Below are 16,591 nucleotides of genomic sequence, written 5' to 3' on the forward strand. Positions count from 1 at the left end.
CAATCCATAACTTGCCAACCACACATGAGAAATTCATGTTTTTGGACTTTTTGGAAAGGTGAGAGCAAAATCTACAACTTTCATGTTGAACAAAATTTCATTTGAAGCATTTTTGGACACGTAATTGAGGTGAAAAACTTTCCATTTCTGGCAATTTTCCATTACAAGTCACTTTCTATTTTTGGAAAGTTTCCATCTGACTTTATTTTCTTCATTCTTGATGTTTGAAATGCCAAATGAAACTTATTTAGACATGAATGAAGTGTCTCTAACTCTCTCCCACCTCCAAATCCATCATTTCAGGCACAGTTGACCACAGTTGACTTTTCTGATTGATAGATGAATTTGGCTATGCACTGATCAAGTTGAGCTTCAAACTCCTGATGAAATGGCTCAATGATGAAACCCTAGCTTCCATAAGCTCAATATAATCATATGATGATCCCCATATCCACTGAAAACCTTATCTCCTTCACAAGCCCTGATTGGCCCAATGCAGATGATTGGGGTTGACCAGTGGTCAAAACCCTAATCTCCAGGTATCTGATCAATCTCTTGGTGATGATGAAACCATGATGATGATGATGTACCATTTCAACCAAGATGAAGCTCAACCCCCTTAAGGAACCATGAAACCCTAATTTGAATCACACATCCTCAGATGGTTAATGGTCAGTCCCTAAACCCTCAAGCTTGAACCTTAACCTCTTCACCTTCTGATCAAGACTTAGGAGGATGACTTGCTCAATGTAGCCATATGATATGCAAAGATGCAATGACTAATGTCCTACACAATGATATGCAATATGCTAAGCTAGTCCCAAGAGAGGAGGGCAAATTTTGAGGTGTTACAAATGTCCCAATGAATTCCATGGCCTTCGAAGCATAATTTGACCTTGGTTCTTGAAGCAAACTTGTATATGGCATCACAAATGACATTGTGTAAGAAGAATCAGCTCCAAATGTTGAAAATTGAAGAAGTTATGATCTTTGAAAGTTGGTAAAAAGTCACTTAAAAATAGGTCAAATTTCACTAAGTCTATAAATGACATATAATGTCTCCAAACTTTTGATGATCCTCCAAGCATAATTGGCTCTTTTCATGTAAAGAAAAGTTGTATAGGATGTTGAGAAGATTCATATGCAAAAAGAGGCATTCAAAAATATTAAGAATTGAAGGAGTTGTGATCCTTGGAACTTTGACCTCAAAATGTTGACTTTTAGGTCAAACCCCTTGGAACAAGCTTGTGCACTTGGACTTTCCTTGCATTCCAAAGCACATGGGTGATCACATGAACTCAAGATAAGGTGTCCTTCATAGAATCTTGATTAAATTTCTCAAATATTGAAGTTGCTTGTTGAAGAAGGCATGTAAATAAACACATGAACCTTTGACTTTGAGGTGCTTTTGACTTGAGGGACCCTACCTTGCACAATAAACTTAAGAGAAACAAGACATATTTTTGGCATTTTTATTAGTGGTTAGATAAGAAATGAATCAAATAAACACAAAGGTAAACACAAAGAGGTGTTTGGTGATCCCTGCAAAAGCAAACCCAAAGATGGATAAGGGAAAAAACCAAAATGTGACCTTGCTTGTATGAAAAAATGCGAATGAGATGTGGGATATTATGGTTAAAAACTAGGGTATGACAAGAAGTTTCTGCAAATTTTGTGTAACAGTCCAGATTGGATTTGTTGCAGTTTTAAGCCTAAGCCCGCGGTGACCAAAGACTATTTAAAGAGAATGTTGCAAACCTAAGGGGAGAGAGCTATGCTTGTGTTTTGTGAAATTAAGGTTTTAAGTGTTCTTTGTTATTTGTGAGCCACTCTTATATCTCGTTGATATTAGAGTTGGATAGTGTCTTTGAGTTGTAATTATTAATCACTCATAAGCTTTTAAGAAAGAGTGGATTATATGTTTTCGAAGAGTTTCTTCTGTTATTTGATTAAATTTGTTATCACTGGTGTGTGATTGAAGGGAAGTGAGAAGAGTCTCATATCTAGGAGACTCTTAGATAGAAATTCCAAGGGTAATGATTAGGTCAGAAGTTTGTAAACCTAGAGGTTGTTTAGAACTTTAAACTAATACTGTTATAGTGGATTTCCTTCTTGGCTTGGATGCCCCCAGATGTAGGTGACGTTACACTGAACTGGGTCAACAATTGACCTGTGTTATTTACTTCCTTCTTCTTACACTATAATTGTTTCTGGTGTGACATGTCCCGATCCTGGTGTCGTGACATCGTATACGACATTTGTTATCTACTTACTATTAGTGTTGTGTGAAGTCTTGATATTAGTGTCGTGACATCGCATACGACATCTGATATCTGCGTACCAGAATTTCAATTGGTATCAGAGCAGACATCCTGCTTATTTTTTGGGTGAGATTCGGGGAATAAACTTTCTGCTAGCATGGACAAGGAATGAGGATTTATTAATAGACCACCCATCTTAGATGGCACCAACTATGACTATTGGAAGGCACATATCGTGACATTCCTAAAATTTATGGATAGCAAGACTTACAGTTACAACATGCTCTATTATGTCTTCCTGCTCCTGAAATTAAGGAAGAAGCAAAGGAGATTGAGGAAGAATTTGGACATCCAGATGTTGTCATGGAAGATGTTTCTGCTCAGCTGGACAAAGGAAAGTAAGTCGCTTTTGAAGATCAACAGTAAGCTGACAGTATTCCAGAATAACAAATTGTTGTTTCTGAGATCAACGTATTGCTGGAACTTCTTTCGGGGGAATTCCTGAAGTGACTCTGAAGAATCTCGCTGAGATGAAAGAAGAAAGTGCTCTTGTCAGACAGCGCTTAGATAGGCAGAATCTTCTGTTCAAAATGATTCTCTCCATATTGTCGCCTCCTCCTCCGCCACAGAACCCTAACCCTTAGTTTTAAAAAATTTACGCATTTTTGTGTTATTTTCTCTAAGTGTTTTTGTTTATGTTTTGTATGTTTTGTACTGTTGTGCATTTTGGCACTTGGTATCAATAAAATCATGTTGTTTCCTTATTTTATTTTGTCTATTTCTTTTTTATCGATGACAAAGGGGGAGAAACGTAATTGATTTTGATATACCTATGTTTGTGAATCAGAATTCAAACATTTTCAAATGTTTCTGCTAACAACTACTTCGAAGAATCTTTGTTAATTTGTTTTCAGGGAAAGTTAAGAACATTAGAAGCTCTTTAGCTACCAATTTTTGAAGAAATGGTTAACTCTATGAGTCTGAAGTTTTAAATTCATTAGTTGAGAAAGACTTCCAACCAGACATAACCAGACATAAAGTTATGAGGAATTGTGAATTCCATATTAACCAGAATTGACTCAACCAGGTTTTAAGGTTTTAACCAGGTTCTAAAGCTCTTTAAAAAAGGTTTGTATCCAGGTTTTGAAGCTCTTTCAAAATGAACCAGGCTCTGAAGCTCTTTTGAAAAGATTTCAACAAAGATTCTGAAGTGAAGTTCATGAGAGTGTTGACTTTGACAACCAGTGTTCTGGATAAGTTCAAGCAACTTCTGAAGATAAGTCAAATTCTGATAGAAGATGATTCTGATTCTACAAAAAGATTAATCAGGAAAGTGTTCTTTCATTCTGATTTTATCTTTTTAGGATTATACATATCAGGGAGAGCTTTATGCTTCTTTATGATGTATCCTTTTGTGATTATTCTGTACAAAAATATTCATCAAAATACATGGTATTTTCATCATCAAAAAACAAGAGATTGTTAGAATAAGATTTGGTTATGCATCTATACCTTTGAGTTTTGATGATAACAATGTAGTATTTATGTGAGAACAATTTTGATACTCTAATGGTTTATTATTGTGTAGGTTTAATAGGCAGTTCTGATTCTAAATTTATGACATGCAGCGTCATCAGTTTCTGAATATTTGTTACGAAATTTCGCTTCTGCATTGAATCACTCTTAAGAAGTTCTAAAAGATGTTATGTTGTTGTTGCAATGTTCTTTCTGCCTTTGCGCTGATTCACTCATAAGAAGTTCTGAAAGACGTTATGTTGTTGTTGCAATATTCTTTTTACTTCTATGTTAAATCACTCATGAGAAGTTCTGAAAGATGTTATATTGTTTCTGAAATGTTCTTTCTACTCGTGTGTTGATTCACTCTTAAGAAGTTATGAAAGACGCTATGTTGCTGCTACAATGTTTTTTCTACTTCTGTGCTGATTCACTTCTGAGAAGTTCTAGAAAGACGTTATATTGATGTTGCAATGTTATCTCTACTTCTGCTTTTGGATGTGACTCTGGTCATCTGAAGAATGGCAAGCTTCTAAAGTCTTGTTACTCATCTGAAGACTCTGAAGATCTAAAGCCAGACACGGATGCAGTCAAGGTTTTGATTGAAGATTATGAGGTTTTGTTAATTAGTTGAAGACTTTGAAGATCTCAAGCCAGATGCCGACGTGGTCAAGGTTTTGACTTAAGATTATGAAGATTCTGATTTTAACTTTGTGTTTCTTCTTTTCATACTTCATCAACTTTTCATCAGAAACCAATGAATTTGAAGATAAGATCAAAGTGGATACGTGATCAAATAGTACATAGTACAAATCAAATATTTCTTCCACTACTTGAAAACATGGGCGAAGGATAATACTATTCTTCACACCTATCAATAATCCGTTAGTGGATAACTGTTTTTTGGTATCCCGTATTTTCCCTCCAGCGGTCACTTTCTATGCTATTTAAGTAGGACTTAGAGACTTGAAGAAAAAGCTGCTAATGCTAATGCAAAAAAAAAGAGCTAATGTTGCTACAACAAGTTACAAGACTGTTTTATACGTGAAAAAGCTCTTAACTTTATGCATACTTTTCTTTAAGTAATTGTATTTCATTTATGTAAAATCTGTTTGTGTAGAAGCAACTTGTAACACAAAAAGTTGTATCCAAACTTATTTATTTGCATTTCCTTAAGGAGACTAAGTTGTAGTTGGATCCTTGAGAAGACAAAGAAAGTTGTTCTTTATGATTTCCTTAAGGAGGCTAAGTTGTAGTCAGATCCCTGAGAAGACAAATAAAGTTGTTCTTTGTGATTTTCTTAAGGAGACTAAGTTGTAGTCGGATCCTTGAGAAGATAAAGAAATTCGTTCTTTGTGATTTATGTAATTTGTTTGGTTATAGTGGATTAAGTCCTTGTGTATAAGGCGAAATCACCTTGGCGGGTGGACTGGAGTAGCTTTGATTTCAAGCGAACCAGGATAAAAATACTTGTCTCTTTCTCTCTTTGTTCTTTTAATTGTGTGGAGTTTTTGAGTTGGTAAAAAGCTTTTATTTTTAAAACCAAATTCAAACCTCTAATTTCTTGTATTTTTCACACCTTCAATACTAAAACGAATAAGCCCAAAAAACACAAACCAAAAAACCTAGATAGGTTGATCAAAAAACCTGAACCGCCCAGGGACTAACCTTAACCGCCTCTCGGTCGCCACCACTATCGTTGTTGATTTTCGATGCCCGTCTCTGATAGTCGTCAGATTGCATACCAGCGGTTCTGACGCTTTATGTTGACCTCTTGGATGCTTTTACAACTTGTTGGTTTTTGCAATCTTAAAATATCTTTTCTTTCTCTTCACCATTTAAGGTTTTAAGACATAATTCAACCATTCTATCTCAACTTAACCATTTAAGTCACGTTGAGCTCACCTTAATCAAACTAAATCAATATTTTCCTTATGTTGCATTAGAGTGAAAGTTCAAGTTCTCCTTACAAAATTTCATGAAATATCATATGTCTGACACATACGACAAATATAAGTTATGCAAGCTTACTTCCTTGCACTAGGGTTGGATAGTCGGTTAGTCAGAGTTGGTTTCGGGTCAAAAACATTGATTTGTCTCAAACCACAATTCCATTCTCAAGGCTCAATTTTGATCATTAGAGTTTTGGGTTTCATCATATTCAATTTGATCGATTTTATAGATTAATCGGGTGGATCCGTTAGATTTAATAATTATTTGGCCAAAAAATTGATCCATTAATTATAAAATACTCTTATCCTTTTCTTATTTATTTTAAAAACATTATGATTTTTTTTAAATGAGCTCAAATATTACAACAAAATTAAATCTATTAAAAGTTATTAAATTCTTTACTTTAGTAAGAAATAAGTTATAATTGTATAGTTAAACTTTTATCACTAATTCTTAATTCAATATTTATTTCATAATTACAAAATAATATAATATCCAACACTAATATTTCTCTATTCAATGTCGTGTTTTTGAGACAACTCAATAATAATAAAATAATACAAGTAATAATATAAGTAATAAGTATGTAAAAAGTTTGGTTGGAAATAGCTTCGATGGGTCCAAAAGAATTATTTAAGTTCGACCGAACCAATTTTATACTATTCCAATCAAACATTTGAGTCAACCCGAAACCACCTTATTTATATAAAAAAACTAATATTTTGATCAATTTCAAAGACTAAGTTAAATTTGTCCATCTTACTTTAGATCAGATCGTGCAAATAAGTAAGAGTACAACTTAATAATAATACAAGTAATAATATAAGTAATAAGTATGTAAAAAGTTTGGTTGAATTTAGTTTTGATAGGTCCAAAAGAATTATTTAAGTTCGACCGAACCAACTTTATCCTATCCAAATCAAACATTTGAGTCAACCCGAAACCGCCCTATTTCTATAAAAGATCAACATTTTGATCAGTTTCAAACAACTAAGTTAAATTTGTCCATCTTACTTTAGATCAGATCATGTAAGTAAGAGTACAACTCAATAATAATAAAAATAATACAAGTAATAATATAAGTTATAAGTATGTAAAAAGTTTGGTTGAATTTAGTTTTGATGGGTCCAAAATAGTTATTTAAGTTCGACCAAACCAACTTTATACTATCTAAATCAAACATTTGAGTCAACCCGAAACCGCCGTATTTCTATAAAAGATCAACATTTTGATCAGTTTCAAACGACTGAGTTAAATTTGTCCATTTTACTTTAGATCAGATCATGCAAATAAGTAAGAGTACAACTCAATAATAATAATAAAAATGATACAAATAATAATATAACTAATAAATATGTAAAAAGTTTGGTTGGATTTAGTTTCAATTGGTCGAAAAGAATTATTTAAGTTCGATCGAACCAACTTTATACTATCCAAATCAAACATTTGAGTCAACCCAAAACTGCTCTATTTCTATAAAAGATCAACATTAAATTTGTCCACCTTACTTTAGATCCGATTATGCAAACAAGAGATACTAAACTCTACTCATTAAATACTCCTCTCTCTAATATACCTTCACTTCCAAATTATAAGACGTTTTCCATATTTTACGTAAATTAAAAAATATAATGATTGTTGTATGAAAAAAATAAATTATGGATGATTTTATAATATTATATTTTATTTATTATAGATAAAAGAAAAAATTAAAAAATGGTAAGAAAAAATGATAATAAATGATAGATGGTATGTTAAAAAAAATCATTAATGTCATATTATAATTGTAAAATGACTTATAATTTAAATAAATATTTTTGACAAAATTATTTATAATTTAGAACAAAAGAAATATATAAATAAGAGATATTTATTATAAAAGACATAGAGTATTTTATTGTAAGTTGAATCTTCTAAAGTCGGAAAAACATCACATTCACATAGTTAAAACATTAGTAACACTTGAATTTTGATCATAATTTAAAAAAAAAACAAGTTTATTTTTATATTATATTTTTAAAACGGTCAATTTTAAATTAAAAACGGTCAACTTTAATGGAACTATGTAAGGTTATCTCAATATATTTTATTGCTGATTCATATACGTTCAGGTGGAGGCACAGACGAGCCCGATAATTTAGAATGTGTGGACAATATAATAATAAATATATATTTAAGATAGATAAATTCTTTGATATCCATGAATTTTGGTTATGAATTGATATTTTTAGTATAAAGAAATTTTGAATGTAATTTTTTAAAATAAAATAAAATATAATATATCACTAAATTTCATTATTTTATTAGAGGAAGGAACCAAAATTTAATAAAATTCTAAGATAAGTGTTCACTTTAAAGTATACATGTTTTTATTGTAAAAATAATTTTATGTTTATTAAATTAATTCTCATCATTATGTCACTTTATTATGATATTTTAAAAAAAACTACCAACAAATTATAATTATATATTTAAATATAATAAATTCGTTTTTAATATAAAATATTTATTACTTAAATAAATAAATATTATAACATACTTTTTGATAAAATAAATTTAATATACTATAAAATATAAATAAATTCATAATCTATTACAACATAGAGTGTTAAATTAATATCAATATAAATTATATATATATATATATAATATTGTTTTAAATATATTATATTTAGATGTAATGATGATGAAGGGAAAACAAAATTTAGAGATTAATTTATAATATTTATTTATTATAGAACACTTAAGTGTTATAATAATATATTATAAAATACTATTTTTAGTGAGAGCACTTCCCCAAAGACTCATGTGAGTGGCTCCGTGCCTGGCGTGGAGGTAATAATAGAAGGTAAGCATTAGCATTCCGCTTATCTTGTTTGGTCAAATGTTCGGCAACGTTGACGAGTCCTAGTTACCATTGTCATTTGACAGTTATATTGAATTGTGTGATGATACTGAACAATACTTTATTACTAGTTCACTAAACGAGCCAATACAACTACAATCCTTGACTACAGATTATTCGGCACCGTACATAGAGCCTATCGGTTCATCGCATCACATGCAATAAATAGACACTTCAAAAACTACCTTTACACTCCCACAACTTCACTCTCACATTCCATTCTTACCTTGTATTTTCATCCACAAAACAAACTTTTTTACTCTCTTTCTAATTTCATCACATAAAATGGCTTCACCAAATAGAACAAGAGGTGAAGCCAATGCATCATCATCAATATCACACCATCAACTTCATCAACAAGATAACAATAGAAACAATAGCAACAACAATAACAACAGAAATATTAAAAGAGAATCGTTATCAATGAGAAAAGCCATAGCTCAGTACACAGAAGACGCAAGACTCCATGCTGTTTTTGAAAAATCCGGTGACTCTTTCGATTATGCCCAATCCATTCGCGTCACGGCGGCTACTGAATCAGTTCCTGAACAGCAAATCACTGCTTACTTAGCCAAAATCCAACGCGGTGGTTTCATTCAACCTTTCGGTTCAATGATCGCCGTCGACGAAACTTCTTTTCGCGTTCTTGCTTACTCTGAAAACGCACGTGACATGCTTGGTATCGCGCCTCAATCGGTTCCTTCTATGGAAGATGATTCTTCTTCTTCTTCGTTTTTCTCTTTAGGCGTTGATGTTCGTTCTCTTTTTAGTGCTTCCAGTTCTGTACTTCTTGAGAAAGCTTTTTCAGCTCGGGAGATTAGTTTAATGAATCCTATTTGGATCCACTCTCGTTCTACTGGTAAGCCTTTTTATGGAATTCTTCACCGAATTGATATTGGTGTTGTTATTGATTTGGAGCCTGCGAGATCTGAGGATCCAGCGCTTTCGATTGCCGGTGCTGTTCAGTCTCAGAAGCTTGCGGTTCGTGCGATTTCGCAGCTCCAGGCGCTTCCTGGTGGTGATGTCAAGCTTCTTTGTGATGCTGTTGTTGAGAGTGTTAGGGAATTGACTGGTTATGATAGGGTTATGGTTTATAAGTTTCATGAGGATGAGCATGGTGAGGTTGTTGCTGAGAGTAAGAGGGTTGATTTAGAGCCTTATATTGGTTTGCATTATCCTGCTACTGATATTCCTCAGGCTTCTAGGTTTTTGTTTAAGCAGAATAGGGTTAGGATGATTGTGGATTGTAATGCTTCTCCTGTTAGGGTTTTTCAGGATGAGGCGCTTGTTCAGCCTGTTTGTTTGGTTGGGAGTACTCTTCGGGCTCCTCATGGTTGTCATGCTCAGTACATGGCAAATATGGGTTCCATTGCTTCTTTGGCTATGGCTGTTATTATTAATGGGAATGATGAAGACGGTGGTGGGATTGGTGGTGCTGCACGTGGCTCGATGAGGCTTTGGGGTCTTGTTGTTTGTCATCATACTTCTGCTAGGTGTATTCCTTTCCCTCTTAGGTATGCTTGTGAGTTTCTAATGCAGGCTTTTGGGCTTCAGTTGAATATGGAGCTTCAGTTAGCCGTGCAGTCGTTGGAGAAAAGGGTTTTGAAGACACAGACTCTGTTGTGTGATATGTTACTTAGGGATTCTCATACAGGGATTGTTACTCAGAGTCCTAGTATTATGGATTTGGTTAAGTGTGATGGGGCTGCTTTGTATTATCAAGGAAACTACCACCCTTTGGGTGTTACTCCGACCGAGTCTCAGATAAGGGATATCATAGATTGGTTGTTGGCCTTTCATAGTGATTCGACGGGTTTGAGTACTGATAGTTTGGCTGATGCTGGTTATCCTGGGGCTGCTTCTCTTGGGGATGCAGTTTGTGGAATGGCTGTTGCGTATATTACTGAAAAAGACTTTCTTTTCTGGTTCAGATCTCATACGGCTAAAGAAATTAAATGGGGTGGTGCAAAGCATCACCCGGAGGATAAGGATGACGGGCAGAAAATGCATCCTCGTTCTTCTTTCAAGGCCTTTTTAGAAGTGGTGAAGAGCCGTAGTATGCAGTGGGATAATGCAGAAATGGATGCAATTCACTCCTTGCAGCTTATCCTGCGAGACTCGTTTAAGGAAGCTGAGAATAACGATTCAAAGGCTGTCGTGCATACCCATATGGCAGAACTAGAGTTGCAAGGGGTGGATGAACTGAGTTCTGTGGCTAGAGAAATGGTTAGGTTGATAGAAACAGCCACTGCTCCCATATTTGCTGTTGATGTCGATGGTCGCATCAATGGGTGGAATGCAAAGGTTTCTGAATTGACAGGACTTCTGGTAGAGGAGGCTATGGGCAAGTCTTTGGTTCATGATCTCGTGTATAAGGAGTCTCGAGAAACTGTGGACAAGCTTCTTTCTCATGCTTTAAAAGGTATTATTTCTAAACTTCTAGTTCCATGCTGATTCATTGGGTTTATTAGGCAGGAGTACTCGGATTAAATTTGTAGGAAGAGCATACTGATCTTACCAAACATGATAGGTGCTTTAGAAGGCGTGCTTTAACTGTAATTAATACACACACAGTCTACTTTAAAGCCACATTTTCTATTAAATGAATGACTATCTTTTCCAAATTCCCAATCATGCTATCAATAGTCTGAGTAATAGTCATTGATAATTCAATAATGACTGAAATTTGGGCATACATTTCAACTGTATAACCATGTCATGCTTATAAAAATGGAGAAAGGAGAACGAAAAGAAAATAGCCATGATCCAATCGAGTTTATCATGACAGTAGAGCTCACATTGATCCATGTATGAGATGTTGGAAAATAAAATGGATATTTTCTCTTTTGACCCTAATTTTAGTTGAAAACCATTTTCACTTTCTTCCATCTTTGGCTTTTCTATTTTCCACCTACTCTCTAATCAAGCAGATTTAATGTCATTGAGCTTTGAAGTAAACTGCTACCTGCTGCTATATAATATCTAGTTTAGCTTTAGTGAAAATAAAATATCGATAATTGGTGGTACAATGGTATAACTTGAATTTAATTAATACAGGTGAAGAAGATAAAAATGTTGAGATAAAAATGAAGACTTTTGGCCCGGGGAATCAAAATAAGGCAGTTTTTATAGTGGTGAATGCTTGCTCCAGCAAGGATTATACAAATAATATAGTTGGAGTGTGCTTTGTTGGCCAGGATATTACTGGTCAAAAAGTTGTAATGGACAAATTCATTAACATACAAGGTGACTACAAGGCTATTGTACATAGTCCAAATCCATTGATCCCTCCCATTTTTGCATCGGATGACAACACATGTTGCTTAGAGTGGAACAATGCTATGGAAAAGCTCAGCGGCTGGAGCCGTGCAGATGTCATTGGCAAATTGTTAGTGGGAGAGGTTTTTGGTAGTTTCTGTCAGTTGAAGGGTTCGGATGCTATGACAAAATTCATGATTGTTTTGCACAATGCACTTGGTGGACACGACACAGACAAATTCCCATTGTCATTTCTTGACAGACATGGAAAGTATGTGCAGACTTTCTTGACCGCAAATAAGAGGGTTAACATGGATGGTCAGATCATTGGCGCATTTTGCTTTTTACAAATTGTGAGCCCTGAACTTCAACAGGCTTTGACAGTCCAGAGACAACAGGATAGTAGTTCCTTAGCTAGAATGAAGGAGTTAGCTTATATTTGTCAAGAAGTAAAGAATCCCTTGAGTGGCATACGCTTTACAAACTCTCTTTTGGAGTCTACATGCCTGACTGATGAGCAAAAGCAGCTTCTTGAGACTAGTGTTGCTTGTGAGAAGCAAATGCTGAAGATAGTACGGGACATTGCTCTAGAAAGCATCGAGGATGGGTGAGTTTTCTAAGCAATCATTTCTTTATAGTTTCTATGTTGTTAAATTTTATGATGTTTTGCCTTGATTCAATAACAAGCAGCAGCATCTACTATATCTTGATTGTATGTAGCTATCAAAATACTTGGTTTTATATGATTGACAATGATGTGAATCAATTTCATTTGTCCTCTATGATGCTCTTAAAGTAGAGTTTTCAGAGAAAGTATTTGTCAATCATGTGAACATATATAGTCCCTTGCTAGGAAATGTAGGTTTTATGCATCTTCAAGTGAATATCAAATATCAATTCTTTCCTTGTTTACCATACTTGGCTAGTGGGTTGATACTCATGTTTTGTTGCCTCTTCTTAATTTCCTTCTAATCTTTGTTGTTTTTTGTTAGAAGAAGACAAGATTCACATCTTTATTTTTATTTTTTTGGGAGTCAGGTCCCTGGAGCTTGAAAAGCAGGAATTCTTGCTCGAGAATGTCATAAATGCAGTTGTTAGCCAAGTAATGCTATTGCTAAGAGATAGAAAGTTACAGTTAATTCGTGATATTCCTGAAGAAATCAAGGCATTGGCTGTTTATGGTGATCAGTTGAGGATTCAACAAGTCTTGGCTGATTTCTTAATGAATGTGGTGCGCTATGCACCATCTCCAGATGGTTGGGTAGAGATTCATGTATTTCCAAGAATAAAACAAATTTCAGAGGGGCTCACTCTTCTGCATGCTGAATTTAGGTATGCTGGCATGACCTTCAAGTCATTTCCTATTTTCCATTAAATTTCGGGGATTGTGTTTTATTTCTTTCTCTTTCTTTTTTTTGGTGAAGGATGGTGTGTCCTGGTGAAGGTCTTCCACCTGAATTGATTCAAGACATGTTCCATAACAGTCGGTGGGTGACTCAAGAAGGCTTAGGGCTGAGCATGAGCAGGAAGATTATAAAGTTAATGAACGGCGAAGTCCAGTATGTAAGGGAGGCAGAACGGTGCTACTTCTTAGTTCTTCTTGAACTACCCGTGACACGGAGAAGCTCTAAAGCTATTAATTAGGCATTTCGCAACTGTAAAATTCAAGTCCAAGCTCTATCACTCATGTTGACCATTAGATAGTTTGTTGTCATATACTCAGTTTGTGCTTAGCTTAACTAACCGGACAACTTAGGGTACAAGCATTTGAACAAGCTGATTCGGCCACTTATCCATCCTAGTTACATGAAATTGTACTGTCAAATTAGATTGTTGTTTTGCTCCCTAACCAAACTTGTTCAGTTGTACAACACGATGAGCTATTAATTTGTAGCTAAATGTAACCTAAAACCTTGCTGATAATGTTATGGCAATGGAGAGACCGTCGATATGTGTGTGCATCTTCATGGCCAAGTGAGTGTCCTGTGACAAATTTCAAGAAAAAGCTTGCATCATTAGAAGCTGCAATGGACTCCACTCCATGGCTAGAATGAACCGTAGACGTCTTGTGCTGTCCTCCGTAGTGATAGTAACTGCTTATGTAATATGTTTTTCCAAGTTCACAAATAATTGTAAAATCTGTCTGCAGCAAGGTGTGTTCACTGCCTTATTTATATTGCGATTGCTGTACATCCATTCCTTATCTCTAGTAAGAGCAGCTAGGTTATCATGTATTTTTATGGCTTGAAGATGTGTTTATAAGTGAGGGTAATTCTCACTCTACTAATCGGTTTTAACCGGTTTTATAGGGTTGAGTTAGGCTCAACCACATTTTTAATATGGTATTTAGAGTCTACTAAGAGACAACTCTTTGCCGTGCTTTACTCGGTTGACCCACTGTCTTCCGGTGATAATTTTTTTTTCAAATTGTGTCATCATTCCGGTTTGCCTTCCACTTCTCAAAATTCTCAGGGAAAACCACCTTGCCGCCCGATCCGACCGTTTTTCCCGGCCGCCCCACTCGGCTCCCTCCATCAATCACAAATCCGGTCTCCATTTTTCATTTTGACTCTTGGAAATTTGTGTTCTAGTTCAAACAATCCCAATTTTGTTTCTTTAAGTCATGGGAGATGTTGATTCCGTCTTGTTTACTAAAGTTCCGCTTATCCCATTGTGAAAAATTAACCGGATTAGTCAACTATAACATACAGGCTCATGCTGTCGATATGTGGTTTTACGGTCAAGGATATGAAGATCACCTAATCACAAAATTAGCTGATGTTGCCGCCACAAAACTCACTAAATGGAAGAAAATTGATGTCTCTATGTGTACTGTGTTATGATTTTCCATTGCACCTAACCTCCAAGCGCAGTATCAAGCCTTCTCCATTTGCAATGAGGTTTGGGGAAAGGCTAAGAAAGTCTTCTCCAACGACGTTCATTGTCTATACAGTGTCATCCTCAAACTCGACACACTGAAGTTGTAAAATATGGATATGCAAGCATATCTCAATAAGTTTGATGCCTTGAAAGCGAGTTACACAACCCTCATGCCTTATGCAAAAGATGCAATAACTCATTCCAAACAACAGAGTAAATTTTGCATGGTCATGACATTTAAAGGACTACCACCAGAACTCGAGTCCGTTCGTAACCAAATTTTATCAGATACTATTGTTCCTAACTATGATGCAGTTAGTGAACAACTGTTGCACTTGGCTACACCTCATGCATTTGGTCTGGTTTTCCCTCCATCTATTGTTGCTCCGACATCAGGTGACACTGCTGCCCTTGCATCTCTTGGCAAGAATCAGAATCGTCTTCGAGGAGGGTCATCCAACTCCAAACCCCGTCCCAAGTGTGACCATTGTAACCGGCTTGGACATACTATCGACTGTTGCTGGATGTTACATGGCAGACCTCCACGCCAGGTAAATGCAGCTCAAGTTGATAACCCAGACACTATGCAAACTTCACCTTCTCTTCATAGTCCTACGCCAAGTTACGAGGATTTCCTCAAGTGGTGTCAGACTAATCAGGCCTCTGGTTCCACGGCTTCGACTGCACACACTAGTAATCCATCTGTTTGTTTCTCTCAATCATCTCCTCTTGGTCCTTGGGTCCTCAATTCTGGTGCGTCTGATCATGTTACCGGTAATAAAGGTATTTTCTCTTCCATCTCTACCTCTGGTTTCTTACCGAGTATAACTGTCGCAAATGGTTCTCAAATCTGATCCCAAGGGATTGGTACTGTTCAAATTCTACCATCTCTCACTATGACTTCTGCCCTATATGTACCTAATTGCCCATTTAATTTACTATCAGTCAGTCGTTTAACTCATTCCCTTAATTGTTTTATCACCTTTACTAATAGTAATGTTACTCTAGAGGATCGGAGTTTGCAAAAAACGATTGGCGTCGAATGTGAGTCTCAAGGCCCCTACTACTTCTCTAAGTCATCTACCACATGCTCCACCACATATTCTCCACTTATTATACATGCGCAGTTAGGTCATTCAAGTATTCCTAAGCTACAAAAGTTGGTGCCTAGTCTATCTAAATTATCCATTTTACATTGTGAGTCTTGTCAGTTAGGGAAACATACTCGTAGTCACTTTCCCGATCAAGTCAATAAACAGGTTGCGTCCCCTTTTGCTTTAGTTCACTCCGATGTTTGGGGTCCCGCGCGTACCATGTCTACTTTTGAGTTTAGATATTTTATAACTTTTATTGATGATTTTTCACGTTGCACACTGCTATTTTTAATGAAGAACATGTCTGAATTATTTTCTACTTTTGAACAATTTTATCGAGAAATAAGAACCCAATTTGGTTTGTCTATTCGTACCTTAAGAAGTGACAATGCATATGAATATTTATCCCAACAATTTTAAACTTTTATGTCATCCAATAGTATTATGCACCAAACATCTTGCTCGCATACACCCCAACAAAACGGGATAGTCGAACGCAAAAATAGGCATCTTGTAGAAACCACTTGGACCCTACTTCTCCATGGTAATGTTCCTCTCCGCTTTTGAGGGGATGCGGTGCTCACGGCATGTTACCTCATAAATCGCATTCCCTCATATGTCCTTAATAATAAAATTATGTATTCAATCATGTTTCCAAACTCCCCTCTCCACCCAATTCCTCCTCGATTACTTGTGTCTACGTGTTTTGTACACAATCTCTCCCC

The 16,591-nt window shown here is 35.5% G+C and overlaps 1 protein-coding gene across 1 annotated transcript; it reads left to right on the top strand.

Annotated features, from left to right (window-relative positions):
- The first annotated feature begins 8,731 nt into the window (after positions 1 to 8,731).
- LOC127074196 (phytochrome B-2) lies at positions 8,732 to 14,066 on the top strand. Its single transcript, XM_051015504.1, has 4 exons — positions 8,732 to 11,056; positions 11,692 to 12,499; positions 12,931 to 13,224; positions 13,317 to 14,066. The coding sequence occupies exons 1-4, from the start codon at positions 8,920 to 8,922 to the stop codon at positions 13,534 to 13,536; spliced, it is 3,459 nt and encodes a 1,152-aa protein (XP_050871461.1). The 5' UTR covers positions 8,732 to 8,919; the 3' UTR covers positions 13,537 to 14,066.
- The last annotated feature ends 2,525 nt before the right edge of the window (positions 14,067 to 16,591 follow it).

Source organism: Lathyrus oleraceus, chromosome 1 (genome assembly GCF_024323335.1).
Source record: "Lathyrus oleraceus cultivar Zhongwan6 chromosome 1, CAAS_Psat_ZW6_1.0, whole genome shotgun sequence".
NCBI lineage: Eukaryota > Viridiplantae > Streptophyta > Magnoliopsida > Fabales > Fabaceae > Lathyrus > Lathyrus oleraceus.

Coding starts and splice junctions, on each gene's coding strand:
- LOC127074196 (XM_051015504.1), top strand. CDS start 8,920: ATGGCTTCACCAAATAGAACAAGAGGTGAAGCCAATGCATCATCATCA. Junction 11,057..11,691: donor TCTTTCTCATGCTTTAAAAG/GTATTATTTCTA, acceptor TAATTAATACAG/GTGAAGAAGATAAAAATGTT. Junction 13,225..13,316: donor CTTCTGCATGCTGAATTTAG/GTATGCTGGCAT, acceptor TTTTTGGTGAAG/GATGGTGTGTCCTGGTGAAG.